Source organism: Myxocyprinus asiaticus, chromosome 35 (genome assembly GCF_019703515.2).
Source record: "Myxocyprinus asiaticus isolate MX2 ecotype Aquarium Trade chromosome 35, UBuf_Myxa_2, whole genome shotgun sequence".
Lineage (NCBI taxonomy): Eukaryota > Metazoa > Chordata > Actinopteri > Cypriniformes > Catostomidae > Myxocyprinus > Myxocyprinus asiaticus.
This window is the reverse complement of record NC_059378.1, coordinates 11,895,208-11,918,126: the sequence shown is the minus strand read 5'-3', so window position 1 is coordinate 11,918,126 and position 22,919 is coordinate 11,895,208. Positions and strand designations below refer to the sequence as shown.

Genomic DNA, 22,919 nt, shown 5'->3' with positions numbered 1-22,919 from the left:
ATTTGAGTGTTTCTGTAACTGCTGATCTGCTGGAATTTTCATGCACAACAGTCTCTAGAGTTTACTCAGAATGGTGCGAAAAACAAAAAACATCCATTCAGCATCAGTTCTGTGGACAGAAATGACTTGTTGATGAGAAAAGTCAATGGAGAATGGCCAGGGCTGCATTTCCCAAAAGCATTGCAAGCTTAAGTTGATCGTAGAGACTGTTGGCACCAATGATTTCTACGATCTACTTAGGCTTACAGTGCTTTTGGAAAACACAGCCCAGACTGGTTTGAGCTGACAGAATGGCTACGGTAACTCAGATAACTACTCTGTACTATTGTAGTGAGCAGAATAGCATCTCAGAATGCACAATATGTCAAACCTTGAGCCAGATAGGATACAACAGCAGAAGACCACATTGAGCACTTTATTAGGATGAAAGTGTTCCCAATAAAGTGCTTAGTGCGTATAAATGCACACACTGCTGTAATGTTATTTGATCCAATCCAACCAGTGCCTGAATAAGCATTATTCAATGTCAAGGTTTGATTTTGATCTCAAGTGAGTTTTAGTATTAAGATGAAAAGGAGGAAATGGAATGGGACTTCCTAACAAAAGATCTCATAGCATTTTAAAGTGGTCTCCTAAAACAGAACTGGAACAGAACCAGAAACATTACTTCACATGTCAGAGCTGATCAACAATAAGGACATTCCATTGATGACTGAAAAAGTTGAGGTTCCATGAGGCTGACCAGAATTGCTGATTTTTGAATTCCCTATAACCATAAGCCATATATCACAAATTTGAAGCACACTGGGCATCTCCAGGGATGACAACACAAAACAGTTCCTTCAAAAGACATCATTGCAAATCTTAGGCTTAGGTTCAAAAACACCATATATCACAGAGGTTTTCACACCAGATGTTAAAACCACTTGGGTTTATATTATAAGGGTTGGTTTGTCTTTAGGTAATGTTTGGCCTTAGGATGTGAATGTGCAAGTATGTGTGCATGTGTGTGTGTAGCAGATAAATAGATTTCTTTGGGAAGAAGAACCACATTCTGTAAATAATCTCGTCATCACAGTTTTGCAGCTGCAGCTCAAACTGCACAAGCAACAAACCTTCATGGAAAGCACAGATGAGACAGAGTGAGAGAACAAGAGACTAGTGCAGTTGGGATCACAAAAGCAGATAGCACCTAATAAGGTAACTCTCATGATAACATTTCTTTAACTTCAGGAAAAGTAACAGAAACAGTTCATCCAAAAAATAACATTTCATACAGGACCACTCTGTTTAAAATTATTTGAATTTATTTGAAATAACTCTTACAGTGTTGTTGGCAGCAGGCTTCAGCTCTGAGGGGTTCAGCTTCCATACTAGACAATTTGGTATACCTCACTGAGGCATAAACCCCCCAAGCCAAAGACAAATAACCAGATTTTTTTTGAGCTACAGTCACATAAACAGACAATAGAGATACAGAACGATTATGATTCAGGACAAGACTGAAACAATAATATAGTCTATAAGTTAAAATGATAGTTATCTCTCCTTAGGCAAGTCATACGAATTGCTCAGGTGGGCATTGCGCAAGGAGGAGTTGGGGGAGGAGGTGGATTAGCACATGCCTGTGTGACAGACTGGTGAGTGTGTGTTTGGATGAGCTTATATGTCATGGCTAACTGGTAGTGGGTGGAGTTGATGGATCAGCTGAGCATCAGCTGATGCTGGTTAGAAAACCGTGGTCTGCCTGAACTACGCTTAAGCTCCATTCGATCGCTCAAGCTACATTTCTGTCATTAAAACTCACTAGCCTTGATTCCAGTATCGGGCCAGTGGGAGCCAGGACTATCAACTGGTCAGCCGGGGCCAATAGCCTCAGACCTCAAGGCGCAGGATCAAAATCTATCTGCATTTCCACCAGCAGGCCAATAGCCCTGTAGTGTTGCCCTAAAACCTGCCCTTAATACCCAGCCTTGGTGCCAATGTTACACACGCCCCCATTTCACAAGCAAGAGGGAAGCTCAAGCAGAGGTATCAGACTCTAGATACCAGATAGCCCTCGAAATAAAAATGGAGACTAAATCTGCCATTTGTTTGCTTATTTTGGTCTTTGCTTGGTGGAAAGCGAGACCTGACTCAGCAAAAGTCTGCCTTTGAAATTGATCCTGCCTTAATCACCAGTTGGCCCTTTGTGGCCCAAGGGTAATTGGTGGGCCAAAGGTGCTTGGCCGTTAGTCCCGAGGAAGCCCCCAAAAAGAACGATGAAGACCCGGATGTGACAGTGTTCTGGCCCAGTCATGCAATTGAATGCCTTCATTTGGCCCGATAGTGGAAACGTGGCAACTGAAATTTTTAAGTTAATAACATCTTAATTTTGGGTTTGTTCCTCTCACAAAGTATGTTTTCAAAAGACTTGGAATGTAGTGCACGAGTCATAAGGACTACTTATTTATACTTTTGTTATACTTTTATGATACTTCTATGGTGCTTTTAGATCCTTTTCAGAGCTTGACAGTAATCATCATTCACTTTCATTGTATGGAAAAAAGCAGCTTGGACATTCTGTTAAATTTCATACAGATTAGATTCAACAGGAATTTTGGAAAATGATGACAAAATTTCATTTTAGGTGAACTAAACGGTTAAAGAGATAGTTCACCCAAAAATTACAATTATCTAATCTTTTACTCACCCTGATTCCATCCCAGATGTGTATGACTTTATTTCTTCTGCATAACACAAACAAAGATTTTTAGAAGAATAGTGAAACTCTGTAGGTCCTTTCAATGCAAGTGAATATTGGCCAGAAGTTTGAAGCTCCAAAAATCACATAAAGGCAGCATAAAAGGAATACATACGACTCCATTTGTTTAATATATCTTCTGAAGCGATGAAATCACTTTAGGTTAGAAACAGATGAACATTTAAATCTTTTTACCAAAAATCTCCACTTTCACTTTGACTTTCATAATGTGGAAGTGAAAGTGGAGATTTATAGTAAAAATGGACTTAAATATTGATCTGTTTCTCATCCACACCTATCATATTGCTTTTTACTTTTATGCTGCCTTTATGTGATATTTGGAGCTTAAAAGGTCTGGTCACCATTCATTTGCATTGAAAGGACCTACAGAGCTGCACTATTCTTCTAAAAAACTTTGTTTGTGTCATGCAGAAGAAATAAAGTCATACACATCTGGGATGGAATCAGGGTGAGTAAAAGATGAGATAATTTTCATTTTTGGGTGAACTAGGGAGGGTAGAGCCACATGGGGTAACCTCCTCATGGTCGTGATTAGTGGTTCTCGCTCTTAATGGGGCACGTGGTAAGTTGTGCGTGGATTGCGGAGGGTAGCATGAGCCTCCACATGCGGAGTCACCGCGGTGTCATGCACAACGAGCCACGTAATAAGATGTATGGATTGGCAGTCTCAGAAGCGGAGGCAACTGAGACTTGTCCTCCACCACCCGGACTGAGGTGAGTAACCGCGCTACCACGAGGACCTACTAAGTAGTGGGAATTGGGCATTCCAAATTGGAAGAAAAGGGACATTTTTTTTTTACAAAAAATAAATAAAAAAAGTATGCAAAAGCCAGAAAAAAGGGAAGTTTTTCAGAACTCTCCAGTTCTAAACTAAAACAAGGCACAAGCCTGATTAACTACCCCAAGGATTCTCATGACCAGGCAGTGGACCAGTGTTTCTAATTAGCTGGTATTTACCGGGTTTTGACCGTTAAAATGTCCTAATGTCCAACAAATTCAAACATGGTCGGACACAATGTCTGGTAAAAAATATTAACATGAAGCATCAGGAACCCCTTTAGTTGATGCCACAAATGCACAGTGTGACACCATCCTCATGATTACAGTATTTCGCTGCCATGGAGGTTTCCACATTCTCCGAAGCCTAATCCATGACTGCAACTGGCAAAAGCTGCCTGCGTTATTCCTGTCTCACGTCTCACATTAAAACAGCTTTGCATCTTTTGGAGGAGTTTTTATCCTATGAAAATTTTTGTTGTCGCTGTCCAAAAAGTTGTTGAGCAGTAAGGTTTGTTGCTGTCCTTTTCTGCATATCATGGCCCCCTTCAGCATATCACTGCGCCGTTCTGCGACGCTCTTCAGCCAGTCGTGGCCCGTTCGGCATAACGCGGCAGCCCGTTTCAGCTTATCACCGCCCGTTCGGCCCCGTTTCGTGGCCTGCCCGCCAGGAAAAGTCCCGGTTCTCCCTATGGCCAGTCCGCCCTGCATTATGCCACATTTCAGTCTGATATGCTTTTGACCATTAAAACTTTCCTCAAGAAATGTAAGATCTTCCCAAAGCAATGGAATAAAGAATATAAGCTACATAAGTATCTAAAAAAAAATTAAAAATAAGAAAAAAGAAAAGAAACACTTCTTGGAGAAAATAAATATCAAATAATTATAAACCCTTCTTGCAAAAACATACATGACCAAAATAATGCAGAGTGCATCTTTTGGCTTTCATAATATTCTTTTGCATGCTTCATTTGATCTCCAGATGTCCCACCTATTTTAACAGCAAGCTCCTCATTTTCTTGAATTGTTTGGGAGTCCTCCCGTTCAATGTTTTTTCTCTTCTGGGTTTCCTCTGGGACAAAAATTATTAATAGCGCGAGTGATCCCGCTTTAGATTTCCTGTAAATTTCAGGAAGCCTGCTGAACTCGCCCGCACTTGTGTGCTCCAGAGAAAGCGCACGCAACACTCACATGAAACACATATGCGTGTGTCAGATAAGAAGCATATTATTCATATTGCATAAACAGAACCTAACCATTTTTGTTATTTTAATATTTCTTTGTAAACAAAAGTGCATGTGGCAAATTCAGTCATTTTTTTTTCGCTTTGCCCATGCACTTTTGCTCATTGTTGAATGTTTTATTTTTAATTAGACACTAATTCAATGACAAACTGATTTGTTTAATTAGACTAATTCCATGACAACCATTTTTCTTTTCTTTTATTCTTTAAAAAAAAAAAAAAAAAATGTAATGTTCACTTTGTGTCATTATATCACACTATTATGCATAGTCCATCACGTTACAGCGCAAAATAAACACTGAAATGAAATTACCAGATTTTTTCCAATTTGTCCGGCAAACCATATCATTCCCGGACACATTGGCCGGAACCAAAATGTCTTAGCGGAAACTCTGCGGCGGACAGTGCTGAATAGGGGTACACTATGTCAGACCAGCAGAGTTCTGATCCCCAAACTTTCTGAATCACCCTCCACTCCTTCCTCCAGGCCCTCTGGTCCTCTGATTGACTCTTGATTACATACATCCGTGTATACAGAGGAGGAGTGATGAGAACAGATCTTGTATAGTTGAGGGATGGATGTTTTTGATTCAATTTGGCAATTTCCCTGAAGGCGGGGCAGGGAGAAAGAACTGTTGACATTCAGAAGGAAAAGAGGGAAAGACCCAATAAGCAGCCTGCTTAGCAGAGGAGAACAAGGAAAGTACGGAGGCAAGAGGGGGAAAGAAAGAGGAGAAAGAAAAGTGGCGGAGAAAATCTGTGAAAGTAAAGTGACAGCTTTTCATCAAACGAGGGCAGGAACCAGCAAAAGGTAAGAAATATTTTGTAGTTTCAGAAGAGACAAGCAACATAGGTACATACTGATCAGTGCCACCTAGGATCCTGGCAAGAAAAGGCACATCAATAAAAACAGGTAAAGTGGGAAATTTACTAATAATTTAAAACTGGCATTGTTTTAAAATACTAAGCCAAATGGCTTTGCCCCTTACACAATACTATTCTAAATAGCTTAAGATCTTCACTACACTATACAGAGGAAAAAGGAAGAAATATAAAAAACAAAAACTTTATGAGTTGTCCCACTTTACCTGTATTCGCCTTTTAAAGAAGCCCTAAACCTTCAGAAATTAAATTACATTTAGTCAAAGCTGTTGAAAGTAATGGCATTGTTATTTTGGCTGGCACAAAGTTGTAGGTTTCAACACTGGGATTTGGTTTACAACACTGAGTCATGCACAAACTTCTTAGTACTTAATGTCCAGATTTTTCATATTAACACTATAAGTGCAATGGTAAATCACGAAGAGGCTCCCGTACAAGATTTTAGCCTTCTATTGTCTCAGTTTTTTTGAATGTTGTGACTTTTCCTTAGCTGCTAACAATATAAATTCCATTATAATTCCATAATAAATGGTACTACCATTTACTGAATCCCATTTAAGGACAAACCATAAAATAGGTTCCTTAAACAATCCATTATTAGTGACAATAATCATTTATAAAATTTTTCAGCAGATGTGTTTTTAACCTAACCAAGTCTTACCTCCACCATATCAAAACATTGTTTCAAAACAAGACAGAATCCAGTCAGAAAAACAAAATATGATTTAAAAAAATTAAAAATCTAACAGTGTATAACAAAGCCTAGTTGGAGAGAAGTGATTCCACTAGCAACTGCCATCAAACTCATAGCTAGCTTACACCTTAAAATGAATCTAATCAACACAGTAGAAGCCTCTTTTATCGATTTACTGCTACAGTTTTATTAATCATATTACCTGCTTAAGTAACAGACCTATAATGTCTCTAGCCGATCTGTTTCTTGGTCAGACCACCTTTGTATTGATCGGAAAATTATGTATGTGTCTCTTTTCTCTAGTTGACCTCTCACCAACTCTAAAATCCAGTAGTTCCCTCTTTTTGGATACCATCCTGCGCTGACTCATACCATGTTTATATTATTATGCATTTGTGTTATTTTGCTCCATAAGGACCTAAATCTCCTTATTAATTCTATATGACCATAAATATTATTTTGTTTAGTTCATCAGTATTTCCATTTGAAATCATGTTTTTCATCTAATGAAGCATGCTTTCATTTGCACTGCACCTAAAGCAGGCATGCAGCAGAGTCAGGGGCATAGATTCCAGGGGGGATGGGCGTGAACTATTCTAATCCAACCCCCCCCCATAATCAATACCCCATAAAACAAGAAAGTACAGCCCCCCTAATATTTATACCATAATCAATGGGAACATGTAAATGTTTCACGTTGCAAACCCCCCACGCTAAATCTTTGCCCTTGAGCAGAGTTACTAAAACAAACCCACATTTTCCCAGATTTCCATTCTCCTAAGGCCTCTGCTGCCTACTCTCCATGACCATGAAGCTGACACTTGGCCAGACACTCTGAGCCAAACATCTGATTGTGATCATTTATCAGACCCTCTCTACACTGCTCCTTGTTTAGTGCCTGAGTCTCTGCATAGGATGCATCAAACATATAGTTATTCTGGTGAAATTATTTCTGCAGGCAAAACAATAGCATGATTTTAGGTCTTGCCCCAAAAATATGATATAAGATTTGCTCAGATGTTGCTCTTTAACAGCCCAGAAAACTGAAATAAAACATAATTGAGAACTTCATTAAATATCTTAGCTCTGTAGGTGCTCACAGTGCAAGTGAATGGTGGCCACAATTTTGAAGGTCTAAAAAGCACATAAAGGCAGCATAACAGTAATCCAGAAGACTCCAGTGGTTAAATCTATATCTTCAGAAGTGATATGATAGGTGATGGAGAGAAACAGATAAATATTTAAGTCCTTTTTTTTTTTACAACAAATCACCATTTTCACATTCTTCTTCTTTTGTTTTTGGTGATCCGCATTCATGCATCACCACCTACTGAGCAGGGAGGAGAATTTATAGTAAAAAATGACTTTAATATTGTTCTCAGGAAAAGAAAAAAAAATAATAATTGAGAAGCAAGAGACTTAGGCAAAAGTCCCAGTTTGCTCTCTATTTAATCTTATTGTCTACTCTAGGCTCTGATCAGAAAAAAAGATGTTGAAATGTTTCAGTCTGTTTACCTAAAGCCATTTCTCTCTCTGGTACTCTACTGAAATAGAGTGAGAGCAATATTCTTCAACTCAAGATCACTTTCCAGGAGTAGACAGCCAGCCAAAAAAATGTGGTTTGAAGTCACCAAGGACCCCAAAAACGTCAAAAGTCTAAACTAGAAGTAAAACTGAAGAAACCAAGAATTCTGCTTTGTTTCAGAACATTCCCTCTGGTCACTTCTCTGCAAATGCATAGAGCTGTTGCATAGTTTTGTTGCACAGCAAAACAATTGACAACTTCAACAGCAGAAAGGCCAAAAAGCTAAATTAACATATTTCAATCAGGTCTAGTCAAAGTTCAGACCTGAACCTAAAAGAGATGTGACAATTGCATTATCTCATAAATTTGGGCACCAGTCTAGGAAAGTTGTGCACTTGTTTTTGGATAAGACCTATTAAGTGACTTTATATTTTGCGCTGCCTGTGAACTCAAACTCACTAATAAATGTAAAAAAAAAAAACAAACAAAAAAAACATTCTGAAAAGCACTTTTGAATGAGCAGGCATTCAAGGTGTTTGGACATTGCTAGTCTGTTTAGTTTGTACAGTGATATTTCTTTGAAGTAATGATATAATCCTGGTAAAATGATCAAATGTGGCAGATTGTGTCCAGCCATTCGTTTCCTCTAAGCTCCCATGGGTTTTTAGCCTGTTTCTCTCATTACAACTTACTCCTTCCCAGGTCTTGCTTTCACAATAGAGCCATTATCAGAGCCTTGGGCAGACAAACATGTAAATCAAGAGATAATTTTTTATTTTTTTTTTTATCTGTAGAAGTCGTAATAATCCAGCCAGACTGGGAGAGTGGCAGTACATGACTGCTTGTTTTAAAATCACTTTTAAAGGGATAGTTCACCCAAAAATGAAAATTCTCTAAGCATTTACTCACTCTCATATCCTTCCCAGATGTTAATGACTTTCTCTTCTGCAGAACACAAGTGAAGATTTTTAGAAGAATATCTCAGCTCTGTAGGTCCATGCAAGTGAAAATCACATAAAGGCAGCAAATCTTTTAATCTAAATGACTCCAGTGGTTAAATCCATTTAATCTGAAGAGCTATGATAGGTGTGGGCGAGAAACAGATCAATATTTAAGTCCTTTTTTACTTTAAATCACCACCTTTGACCAGCCCCGACCAGTAGGTGATATGCACAAAGAATGTGAATTGCCAAAAATAAAAGAAGAATGTAAAAGTGAAAGTGAAAGTGGAGGTTTATGGTAATATATATATATATATATATATATATATATATATATATATATATATATATATATATATATTAACATGATTTTAGTGTGATAAAATCACTTAACCTTTTCTGTGTAAAGATACATTCAATTTTACAACTTCGTTGCCATGGTGACATAGCCAGTGTTGGGAGGGTTACTTTTGAAATGTATTCCACTACAGATTACAGAATACATGCTGGAAAATGTAATTTGTAACTTATTTCGTTAGATTACTCAAGGTCAGTAACGTATTCTAAATACTTTGGATTACTTCTTCAGCACTGGTACATTTTTTCACTTGTTTTGACTATAAAAACTCTGCCAGTACAGTAAGACAAAATACATATGTTAATAATACATTCTCTGAAAAACCTAAATATCTTATGCAGTGCTGTTTCTAAAACAACATCAATCAAATTTATCTTGTTTTAAGGATTTTTAGATATTTTTTACAGGAAAACAATACAAAAATTATTATCAAGAATATGATTTTTGCCCTAATATCATAAGTATTTGCCCTTACTAGAATAAAAGAAATTATGATCCGACGTGATCAAAAAATATGATTGTGCCTGGTAACATGCATGTAAAATGGCTAGAAATAGCATTTAAGCTTAGCGTAAAGCTGACAATTAACACAAGGTTTATTTCTATTTCTTCTGCTCCAAACTTACTTTAAACTTACTTCTCTGTCTGCTCGTATGAATGTAACACATCATAAGAAAGTGTTTCACTGCTTTTCACATGCACTTTGGATAGCATCATATTAAATGAAACAAATGACAATAAAATGCAAAGTAATCTCTTCAGTAATCAAAATACTTTTTGAATGTAGCTGTATTGTAATTACCAATTATTTAAATTGTAACTGTAGTGGAATACAGTTTCTTATATTTTGTATTTTAAATACGTAATCCCGTTACATGTATTCCGTTACTCCCCAACCCTGGACGTAGCCCAGTAAATCCTAAAACAAAAAAACAATTTAAACAACTTTACAGCTCAAATAATATAAAAGTTTTAACAGAAGAATAAATGTGAGGGCTTTTATAAAATGATATGCATCACATTTCTGCCTTTAAACCCTCCAAAAATTGGCCCCATTCACTTCCATTGTAAGTGTCTTACTGCAACCTCCTTTTCTTTTGTTTCTTTTCTTTTTTTTTCATTTTCTTTTCTTTTTTAATGGAGGGACAAGTCTAAATAATTTGCTTGTGGTAATGAACATTATGCCACAAATTCTGTCGATTGAGCTTAAGTTGTATTGAACCTGGAATATTCCTTTAAGTCTGTGTCTGACTGTAATTCTACTGTATACCCAAGATATGGCAACCTGCAATAATCATGTAATATCAGTATAGAAAAATACCTCTCCACACTGAAGCCTGAAATTAAATCAAATAGTATGCACTTTAGGAATTAGCTCACATCAAATAAAATATCAAACCAAGGCGGATTCATATAGAAATCAATAGCATAAGCAATCTTATCAAGCAAAACTTTTTTCAAAAATACGTTTCTGGTTGCCAAATGTTATTGGAGAGAATCCATATTTAATGTGATTAAGTACACCTGTGGTTACTCTGCTATAAAACTTCATACATCCACTGAGAATCACTTTAAGACTTTAAGATAATAAAGTAATTATAAAACCGCAGATTTTTAAGTGTCCAAATACTTGTTGGGGCCACTGTATATGATTTCTATCTAATTCTTTCTAGCTGTGATCTTAAGGGAGAACTCATCTTGAAAGGATTTATATGATTCCACTATTAGCATATGATGAAGTAGAATGATGTTTCCTTTGTTTTTTCTCTATTCAGGACCATGAAAGCTGGGCTTGCATACTGCTCTCTGCTTGTCCTTTTTCTGATCGCGGATGTCTCAGGCCAGCGAAAGCCAAAGCCTGTCCGCCCACCTACCACCAAGAAACCTCCTGCCCCTAAGAAACCTTCCTCCCCTGTCCCAAAACCTGCGCTTGAACCCCGGGAACCCACAGACTTCCCCCCTCCAATCCTAGGTCCTCCTTCTATATTCCCAGACTGCCCCAGAGAGTGTTTCTGCCCCCCATCGTACCCAAATGCCTTGTACTGTGAAAACCGCAACCTCCGGAAGATCCCGATCATCCCATCCCGCATCCACTATCTTTACCTGCAGAACAACTACATTGATCAAATGTCTGCAGACTCCTTTAACAACTGCACTGAGCTTATGTGGATAAACCTGGGAAACAACCGCATTCGTTCGGTGGAGAAACAAGTATTTGAGAAGCTGCCAAATCTACTCTACCTCTATATGGAGAGGAACCAGCTTAAGGAGGTGCCCAATGACCTGCCGGTTGGTCTGGAGCAGCTTAGACTCAGCCGCAATCAAATCTCAAAGATCCCTCCTGGAGCATTTTACAAGATGGAACATCTTGTACTCCTGGATCTGCATCACAACAGGATTAGTGACAGTGGCTTGAGCAAGAACATCTTCAAAGATCTGAAGAACTTGGTTCAGCTCAACCTGGCCCATAATATCCTCAGGAAGATGCCCACTAATGTACCAAATAATATCTTCCAACTTTTCTTGGACAGAAATAACATTGAGGAGATTCCAAAGAACTACTTCAAGGACTTTACAAACCTAGCCTTTGTGAGACTTAACTACAACCAGCTTAGTGACAAGGGCATTCCAAAGATGGTGTTCAATGTGAGCTCACTGTTGGATTTGCATTTGGCTCATAACAAGCTGAGCACTGTTCCAGTGTTCAGCTCTGAGCTGGAACAACTTCACCTCAACAACAACAACATTGAGAGTATGTCCTATAACATTTAGTTGAATAGATACTGAGTTACAGAATTTTTCATTGCTGCAAAGAGTAATTTATCTACAGTGTTATTTTCCTGTCAACTTTTAAAGTTGTGTGTCATTTTTTCTATCCCTGCTGTTATCCCAGTAAAAATACTGTGGCACTTTTCAAAACATTGCTCTGTTTGTTTGAGGATCCTAAAGGGGGTTGGGGTGGGGGTGGGTGGGGTGTGGAGGTGGTGTAATTTTGGCTCAACCAATGGTGCGAGTTTGGGATGGGATCTGTTTTGCCGAGCAATGGAAGATGGGGGGAACATTTGGTAAACCTGTTTGAGTACAATTATTAGTGGTGCTTGCTTTAGCACCAAAGATTTTCATAAATCCCCAAACTAATTATTCTTCTTCCACGCAAATTTCGGCATCTAGTCCTTAACCATTTGTCGTAAACCCATGAACGAGGTGTCAAATTGACCGACTTATTCAGGAGACATGTTCTATAACTTTTATAAGTGATCGAGCATATGATGTTCGCCCAGCATGTTAAAAATCAGACAAAAAAATCCCCATTGAGTTAACATTGCAAAGTGATTAAAGTGTTCATATCACCAGATCTGAATGTCGTAGAAACATGGGGGTGGGCTCTTTTGACTCAGGCTAGCAAGCAACTGCCTAGTCATGGAATAGTAACCATCCAGAGCACTCTAGCAACCAAACCCCATAGGCTTACTGTACTGTGCAAAAGCCTTAGGCACATTAGGCGTTTCACAAAAACATATGTCTCAAGACGGTTATGTTATATCTTCTGCTTTAGTGTGTCAATAGGAAATATCAATTTTAGGTTTTCAAACATCCCTTTTGAATATAGAATAGAATAGATTAGAACAAGGAGTCCCGTGACAGATAGTATGGTTCCCACAGTGCCCAGATCTCAACATCGAGTCATCATTAAGTCAGCACCCTAGCAACTATTTAGAAACTTGACCCAGCATATCTTGGCACCAGAACATCGTAGGGGTGGACTCATTTTTACTCGGGTTAGTAAGCAGCCTTTAAGTATAACACTGGCAACACACCCAACAACCATACAGAGCACCCTAGAGACCATATGTTAACTGGACCCAAACATATCTCGGCACCAGAACTTCATAGAGACATGGGGGCGGTCTTTTTTGACTTGCGGCAGTGTACTGAGGCCATGGCAAGCACCACAAACATTTTCCTCGAAAATTTACCTATCTAGTTATTTTGGCAATCCTGTTTGGTGACGATAGTGGTGCAAAAATTACACACTTCACCTTTAATCTTACCTTGTAATTTCTTTTAACAGTTAGAATGTTGAATAACAGTTATTTATCTTTGCAGGTGTAAATGGCACAGAGATCTGCCCCTCTAATTCTCACAGCCTAAATGATGAGGACAGTGCACCCAAACTGAGATTCCTGCGGCTGGATGGTAATCATCTGAGTCCTCCTGTCCCCCTGGATGTCATTATGTGTTTCAGGCACCTACACGCCATAGTAATATAGAAGATGTTATGAGTCATGAACAGATACATGCCTATGCACGATCAGGCCTTCCTGTCAACTTGACAGTACTGATTGAATCAAACAGTACGACAGAAAACAAGTAAGGAATTGAGAATGGCAATGCATTTTTTCCTTTATGTTCAGATATGTTTTAATGTGTAACCTACGAACATTCAATGCACCATATTTATTGAACTTCCTGCCTTGAATACAATTGAGCATGAGTATTCTGCATTAAGTGTTTATCTAATTATACAGATGCAGCAGCAATGACTACAAGCAGAGTTAAATAAACCCTAAAAATAAAGGTACATTAACCGACATACTGTGCTACAGACGAGTCTAGTTACAACTAACAAATAATCAGTAAAAAGGTGTATTGGTCTATAAGGGTAAAAGAACAAAGAGGACTATAAAGAAAACTCTACACTGTACAAAATGTTTTGTCAAGCAAAGTAATATGTTTCTTGAGGTAACCGACATAGCTGGTTTTAACTGGTCAAAAATATTATTAAATATGACTAAACTAACCTGACTACATTAGGTTACCAAAGAAAATATTTTTAATGGTCAGATCAGATAGAAATAGCACTTTTGGGTATGCATGTTTTCAATTTTTACAGTGTAGATGGACACGTCATGGAATAGTAGGGAATGATAAAAGGGGGAATAATGTAACTACTGTGTAGTTGAAAATGTCCTTAATGTGCCTGTGTTTTTAAGGTACTGTGTTTAGCCCTGCCTTTTTCTTGTGTGAATATTTCTGTATAAATAAATGTTCTATTCCATGTTATACACACTGAGTATTCATTAACCTTCTGTCTTGCTCTGTAAGTTCTCTATAACAGCATTCAATTCAATTCAAAACAAAATAAAAATACATATAAGCTACTGTTAAATTAAATTAGGCTGATGATAGTAATATTCCAGGTTCAATACAAGTTAAGCTCAGTCGACAGCATTTGTAGCATAATACTGATTACCAAATAAATAAAAAAAATAAAAAAATAACAATATGACATAAAAAGAATCTGAACATATAGTTATAACTTTATGATCAGGAATTATCATAGACAGATGTTCTTAAATAAAACGTTAAATTAAAAGTTGATCCCATGTCTAATTTATTCTGAATTGCAAAATGATGATACAAATCAGTTATCCAGACCAAGGAGCTCTTAAGATTCAAACAAGTGGAGTCTTGTTCTGCTTTATTAAATTGAAGGCTGGCTGCAGCATGGATGATAAATGGTCCTTAGACTTTGGGGTCCTTAATAGATAATGCGTCATACACTGGGGGCATGGTTTACTGTGGGGATTATCGATTCCCCCTTACCATAGTTACTCATTCATTCCTATGAGAATAACAGGGGGAATTATCCGAGAGATTTGGCTATTTTAACAATGAAAAACATGAGGAAAAGCTGTTGTGTAGTGTTTTGCACTTCAGACAAATCCAAACCCGGAACTGGTATTTCATCGCCTTTCAACCGATAAATATAGAAGCCTAGATGAGCGTTGTGGCTGCGAGCTTTTGAGCTGTTGAGCCACTATTCAGCAGAATAATTAGAGAAGTCTGCCATCTTTGACTGTGACAAAGGACCATATATATATATATATATATATATATATATATATATATATATATATATATATATATATATATATATATATAAGTATATATTCAGATATATATATATATATATATTTATATACTCAGATTTACAACTATATATTTTGATTCATATATCTGGAATTACAAGTATATATTAAGATTTTATATGATTATTTCCAGTTTGGCCCCCCAATATATATATATATATATATATATATATATATATATATATATATATATATATATATATATATATATATATATATACACTCACCGGCCACTTTATGAGGTACACCTGTACATCTACTTATTCATGCGATTATCTAATCAGCCAATCATGTGGCAGCAGTGTAATGACTAAAATCATGCAGATATGGGTCAGGAGCTTCAGTTAATGTTCACATCAACCATCAGAATGGGGAAAAATGTGATCTCAGTTATTTAGACCGTGGCATGATTGTTGGTGCCAGATGGGCTGGTTTGATTATTTCTATAACTGCTGATCTCCTGGTTTTTCACAAGCAACAGTCTCTAGAGTGTAAAGAGAATGGTGCGAAAAACAAAAACATCCAGCAAGCGGCAGTTCTGTGGGTGAAAATGGCTTGTTAATGACAGAGGTTAGAGGAGAATAGCCAGACTGGTCCAAGCCGACAGGAAGGTGACAGTAACCCAAATAAACTAACGTTACAACAGTGCTATGCAGAAAAGCATTTCTGAACAGGGGTGGCCACCCCACTCACAATTGCCGTTTTGGTCATTTTTTGTCTTGGGTGCAATTTAGTTAGTCTTTCCACTCCAACAACCATCATCCTACCCTCCATCCAACGTGGTCTTCTGCTGTTGTAGCCCATCCACCTCAAGGTTCGACATGTTGTGCATTCTGAGATGCTATTCTGCTCACTACAGTTCTACAGAGTGGTTATCTGAGTTACCGTAGCCTTTCTGTCAGCTCGAACCAGACTGGCCATTCTCCATTGACCTCTCTCATAAACAAGGCGTTTTCGTCCACAGAACTGCCGCTCACTGGTTGTTTTTTTGTTTTCCGCACCATTCTCTATACACTTTGGTAAAAGGGCCACATCGGGCTTTAAGTAGTGCATAGGGGGACACATTGTATTCCTGTTGAGATACAATGTTTCGCATTGATTTGGTTTTTGTATCTTTTAAGCCCAGAAATAGTTGTGTCAATTTTCCGAAGTGTATATGTGACTAATGGGACTATTCTGCAATTGCCTAAAGTATTGCTGTAACGGGGTTCATTTGTGGAGGCAAGGAGGAAACGGGAAACGTGACCAACTCAAACAGATAAACTTTTATTTCCTTAACTCAAAAACATTAATTTAAATGGAACACAGTCAGGGCATGTGTGTGCTAGCCCTCTCTCCCAGTCTCTAGCATGGTTCCTCCTTATATCGCTCTCCCCATTGCTCACTGCAATCAGAAACAGGTGTTAGACATATTGTGCTGAGGTGTGTGCACCCTTACTGCTTCTCTCTCTCTCTCCAGACGAACATTCCACCACACCCTCCACCATCTCCACATACCCCCACCGCCAGATTCAGGCCAGGGAGCCATCTGGCCCCTAAAGAGAAAGTCAGCAACAGCCATCCACGCCCCTGGTCTGTGGACCACCTCGAACTTAAAAGGCTGTAAAGCCAGATACCAACGTGTGATCCATGCATTAGTATCCTTCATGCGGTGGAGCCACTGGAGTGGTGCGTGGTCAGAACAGAGGGTGAAGGCATGCCCCAACAGATAGTATCAGAGGGTGAGAACAGCCAATTTGATGGCCAGACATTCCTTTTCAATGGTGCTGTACTTAGTCTCTCTCAGCAATAGTTTGCGACTAATGTACAGCACCGGCAACTCCTCCTCCACCACCTGCGAGAGCACCACCCCCAGCCCATTGTCCGAAGTATCCATCTTCAAAACAATTGTGAGAGAGAAATTAGGTGCATGTAAAAGCGGCCCGTCACAAAGTGCAGCTTTCACCTGTATAAATGCCTGTTGACACTGCTCCATCCACTGGACCGGGTCTGGAGCTCCATTTTTAGTGAGTCAGTGGGCTGGTGACATCTGAATAATTAGGCACAAACCTTTTATAATAGCCAGCCAGCCAGCCCCAGGAACTGTCTCACCTCCTTTTTGGTCTTGGGTCTTGGGCAACCCGCAACCACTGCGGTCTTATCAATTTGGGTGCACACCTGCCCGTGACCCAAGTGGAACCCCAGTGGTACCTCCACCCATCCAATTGCACACTTCTTGGGGTTTGCTGTGAGTCTGGCTAGTCACTCCACAAGTGACTGGGGAGACATGATTGGCTTTTACATTCATCTCTGGCCCGAGTTCCGCCCTCTCCGGAACTACCATTGCCAATGTCACAGGAACTGCCTCCCTCCATAGTTTTAGGAGGTTTAGGTGGTATATTTGAGATGCATCACCTCTATCTGTTCGTTTTACCTCATAATCGAGATCTCCCTTTCGTCGTGTGACCTCAAAAGGCCCTTGCCACTTGGCGAGTAATTTAGAGCTCGAGGTTGGGAGTAATACAAGCACTTTGTCTCCCTGTGCAAATTCCCATAGCCAAGCTCCCCTATCATACAGCCGGCTTTGTCGTTCTTGTGCTTGGAGCAAATTCTCCTGTGTTAGTTGACCCAAAGTGTGGAGTTTTGCTCTAAGATCAAGAACACACTGAATTTCATTTTTACTGTTTGAAGGTCCCTCCTTCCAAGCTTCCCGCATGACGTTGAGTACATCGCCCGGTCACCGCCCATACAGCAGCTCGAATGGGGAAAACCCTGTGGAGGCCTACGGGACCTCTCGCACTGCAAATAATAGGGGTTCGAGCCACTTATCCCAATTTCTAGCATCCTCGTTTTATTAAATCATTCCATTAACCCACCTGTTTGCAGGTGATAAACACTGGGTTCGAATCAATTTAATACCCAATAATTCAAACAGTTCGCATAGTGTCCGTGACATAAATTTAGTGCCCTGATCAGTGAGGATTTCTTTCGAAATCCCCACTCTGGAGATTATTCTGAAGAGAGCCTCGGCAACACTACGTGCTGAGATGTTGAGCAGGGGCACTGCTTCTGGGTTGCCTTGCTTAGTCCACCAGAACCAAAACGTAGCGATGTCCACATGCCGTCCACTCTAATGGCCCAACGTGGTCCATACCAATTCTTTCAAAGGGGACCTTGATCAACGTAAGCGGGCGCAAAGGCACATCGCACATCTAAAAATGTACTCGCAGGACCCATCCACACATACTCCTTTTAATAGAGTTTCAAATTTTGGCCAATTAGTCTCCAGAATTAGTGGATGGGTGAGGTGGGAACTATCCGCAGCCTCCACTATGTTTTTGCCCCCGAAATGTAATAATACTACAGGGTAATCGTGAATATCCCCATGCACACACCGCACCTTCACCCTTTTATTTGTGCCCAAAGCCTCATCTTGAACCAAACATTGTTGGATAGCGGTCTGATTACAGCCAGAATCCAGCAAGGCTTTATATGTACTTGCCCTGATACTCACAGGTATTCTGTAGACTCCGGCTCGATCGGGGGCAGCCCACAGAGTGTCGGGGACCTGGACCAATGTTCCCACCTTCATCACGGTGCATTGGTCCTGGAAATGCCCGGGTTCCCCATGACTCCAAACGGATGGCCCAGGCGTTACACCTGCACTTGCAACAGCGGGTTCAATGACCTGAGGGGGAGAGCGAAGAGACATCAGGGTCACCGGCAGCAGGGAAACCTCCCGGGAATGGGGAGCCGGCTTTGGCGGTACCTTTCCTCACCTCCGGGGTACCGGGACAGGCTGCATGACAGGGACAGAGTGAGAGAGAAGAGCAGGGGAAAAACAAGAGGGAAGGAGAGAGAGTGGGAAGGCTCCACCCTCGAATATGGCAACAGATGGTCCTCAGCCAGTTGGACGGCTTCCTCCAGCGATGCCAGGCAGTGGCACTGGACCCACACCACTGACCCTTCCGGCAGACAACAGACCAGCTGTTCCAGCACCACGAGATCGATGACTCCCTCGGCGTCGTGGTCCTCAGCCAGCAATCACTGTCAGCAGGCATCATGAGCTGATGCATGTAGGCAAATGGGCGGCCGCATGCATCCATTTTCATCGAACGGATGTGCTGTCGGTGCTGTTCATGGACTTCTTCAGGTCGTCGTATACCAGGATACACGCCGCTGGTAGTTGGTGCGCTGTGAGCTGGGCTTCCTTGGACAACAGTGTGATGAGACGGAGCACCCGTTGAGCACGCGGCCAGCTCGAGACCATCTGCAGTCTCTGCAGCATGGGGGCTGCCATGTCCGGGGTCATGGCCGGGGCTTTCTCCTGGTACAGTAAGCTCTGGATCACCTGCTGGTCCTGTACTTGTTCCCAGAGCACCTCCTGGAATCGGCAATCCTGGTCTTGGCGCAGCTCAAGCAGAGCCTGATGTTGAGCATGGTGCATACTGGCGAGGGACTTCTGCCAACGGTGAGGACTCCATGTCGACATATGTGTCCTCCAAGATCCCGGGTTTTGGCATCAGTGTAACGGGGTTCATTTGTGGAGAAAAGGAGGAAACAGGAAATGTGACTCAAAACTTGTGACTCAAAAACATTAATTTAAATGGAAGACATGTGTATGCTAGATCTCTCTCCCAGTCTCTAGCGTGCTTCCTCCTTAAATCGCTCTCCCCATTGCTCACTGCAATCAGAAACAGGTGTTAGACATATTGTGCTCAGGTGTGTGCACCCTTACCGCTTCTCTCTCTCTCTGGACAAACACCCCCCGAATTGGTATTGGTACTAGAAAATCACTTCCCTTATATCAAACACTGGTTAAAGCTATTTGGTTCATTGAATGAAGCTTAACATTGTCTTTGTGTTTGTTTTTGAGTTGCCACATTATGCAACAGACTGACATGTCTTAAGGTCAATATTAGGTAAAAAATGACAAAAAAGAAAGAGCTTTCTCTAGAAACTTGTCAGTCAATCATTGTTTTGAGGAATGAAGGCTATACAATGCTTGAAATTGCCAAAAAAAACGAAGATTTCATAGAAAGGTGTACACTACAGCAGTGGTTCTCAACTGGTTTTGCTTCGGGACCCAGATTTTACATTGGAAGTCAAGTAGCGACCCATTATAGTAAAAACGTAACCTGTATTTAATGTATCCTGGGTCGCATTTCCTTTTATCTTGCAAAGTTTTGTCCATGGTTTTCAAGTATAAGGGCATGCATAAAGTGACATAATTTATGTTGTTGGTGTCAACAACAAAATCTACAAGAAGTTTTCTCTCCCTCCTTTTAAAAATTGAAGAGCATATTTATTTACAGGTTATGAGCCCATTATTTTCCCATTTGTTTCCTAAGTTCAAACATCATTCAAACAGAACATACATATTACACAGGAGGAAAGGTTAGGTCAATGTAGCTAGTCTTAAATAATAGTAATAATAATAATATAATATAGTAGCCTATTGTTGAAAAAAATACTAGCCGAAACACATTTTGAAACTTTAACTACAACTGCCACTGTTCATATAAAAATGAGGTCTAACAGATTCTACCTATAGATTATTTAATATGAAACTATAACATTTTGTCAAAATATAACAGTTACTTTTACTCATGTAAAATCGTGAAACTTTGTAAAGGCGTAATGCTTTTATTTTATTTTTAAGCACATAACACAGTGTTCCTCATCAGTGCTGTTTGGCATGTCAGGGCTGCCTGTTTGATGGGTTTGACTTGACTTCCTCTGTGACGCTTTAAACTAGAAAAGTCTTACTAGAATTGGAATGGGTCACATCAGTTTTAAGGTCTGCACGCGTGTCAGAGAGCAGAGGAGATCATTAGCGCGAGCTGGTAACGTTAAACTCGCGCAAAAGCTTATTGCACCGTGAAAATATCACAGTGCAAATGAGAAGCCTTTAGCTGAATGCGAGCTTATCATTAAATCTCTTCATTATATATTATATTATTATGAAATAATCTCTATCACTTGGGCGGCCGCCAAAAAATCATTGTTCTTTCCCTGCTGTCCGCAACCCATTCCAAATAGACCTGCGACCCACTTTTGGGTCAGACCCACCAGTTGAGAAACACTGCGCTACAGTCTTCAAAAACAAAGGACAACTGGCTCTAACAAGGACAGAACGAGATGTGTACAGATGTACAACTAAACAAGAGGATAAGTACATCAGAGTCTGTAGTTTGAGAAACAGATGCCTCACATGTCCTCAGCTGACAGTTTCATTGAATTCTACCCGCTCAACACCAGTTTCATGTACAACATTAAAGACAAGACTCAGGGGTGCAGGCCTTGTGGGAAGAATTGCAAAGAAAAAGCCACTTTTGAAACAGAAAATCAAAAAGAAAAGGTTAGAGTGGGCAAAGAAACACAGACATTGGACAACAGATAATTGGAAAAGAGTGTTATAGATCTTAACCCCATTGAGCTTTTGTGGGATCAGCTAGACTGTAAGGTGCGTGAGAAGTGCCCAACAAGACAGTCACATCTATGGCAAGTGCTACAGGAAGCGTGGGGTGAAATGTCACCTGAGTATCTGGTCAAACTGACAGCTAGAATGCCAAGGATCTGCAAAGCTGTCATTACTGCATGTGGAGGATTTATTTTATTTTTTTATGAGAACTCTATGAAGTAGTTAAAAAAAAAATTCAAATAGTAATAGTACTTTTTCACATTATTAATGTCCTGACTATACATTGTGATCAGTTGAATGCCACTTTCTATCTATCTATCTATCTATCTATCTATCTATATATATATATATATAAGCAAAAATCGTGATTAGCCTATAATTAATGCACTTACAATGAAAGTGAATGTGACCAGTCCATAAATATTGCAATACACACCGTTTCAAAAGAATAGCCACAAGATGTAAACATTATACATGTTACCATTATTTTAGTCTGATAAAATCGCTTACTTACCTTTTCAGTATAAAGTTATAGGCTATCCAATATTCAAATTTTGTTGCCGATGACGATGCAACATCAGTAAATTAGTGATTTTTATTACACTAAAATCATATAGAACAGATATTGTATCTCTAGTGTTATAAACACATGACTCTTGTGCTCTGCATTCGGTTAAAAAAGCATTTAAAGCTGCTGTCGGTTAATTATGATCTGATGGATGAACTCGCACCTCAGTTGCACTTGTTTATTTAATAACGCGACATCAATTGTGATGAGACATGCATGGACTTCGCCATCTTTTATGTTTACTTTAGTCACTGTCAATATGGTTACAGATGTTAGAATACGGTTTGACTTCGGTTGTTCGTTCATACAGACTTTATTCAAGCCGCTACTGTAGGGAGTGGGTAAGATAAGCCGATTGTTACATATGTTATAAAAATAAATATACAGAGGTCAAATTAATAGAATTACCTTTACTTGAAGGTGTTTGCTAAAAAATGAATCTGACAGAATGCCATAAACAACTAGCCTGATTTTTTCCAGTGATACACTGAATAGAAATTCCACAAATAACCTTTTAATCTACAATTTCTCATCTATAATACATTTATTTATTATTTATAATCTCCATCTTTACTCTTGTTTCCTTTAACAATGAGGATTGTTAATGCATGTAAATGATGGACAATTTGGATCAATCTCTATAGCCTTCAGTAAATACCCAGACTTTGCCAAAAAAAAAAAAAAAAAAGGTCTTATAGGTCTTCTTTTAACTTCAAACATTATAAACAGAACAGTTATTGGAACAAATTTGTTCTGATACAAACTTATAGCTGTACTAAAATCTTTGGCGAAAAAAATATAGTACCAATTGGCTACTTTTTTTAAAGTGGA

General features: G+C 39.4%; 1 protein-coding gene across 1 annotated transcript; it reads left to right on the top strand.

Moving 5' to 3' along the window:
• Window positions 1-5,434: 5,434 nt before the first annotated feature.
• On the top strand, window positions 5,435-14,250 carry LOC127426151 (prolargin-like). The gene is made up of 3 exons (XM_051672730.1): window positions 5,435-5,595; window positions 10,960-11,936; window positions 13,292-14,250. Exons 2-3 carry the CDS (start codon window positions 10,964-10,966, stop codon window positions 13,453-13,455), a joined length of 1,137 nt encoding a protein of 378 aa, XP_051528690.1. The 5' UTR covers window positions 5,435-5,595; window positions 10,960-10,963; the 3' UTR covers window positions 13,456-14,250.
• The last annotated feature ends 8,669 nt before the right edge of the window (window positions 14,251-22,919 follow it).

Excerpts from the sequence above, each read along its gene's own strand:
- LOC127426151 (XM_051672730.1), top strand. The coding sequence starts at position 10,964 with ATGAAAGCTGGGCTTGCATACTGCTCTCTGCTTGTCCTTTTTCTGATC. Across the intron at positions 11,937-13,291 it reads CAACAACAACAACATTGAGA|GTGTAAATGGCACAGAGATC; the intron begins GTATGTCCTATA and ends TTATCTTTGCAG.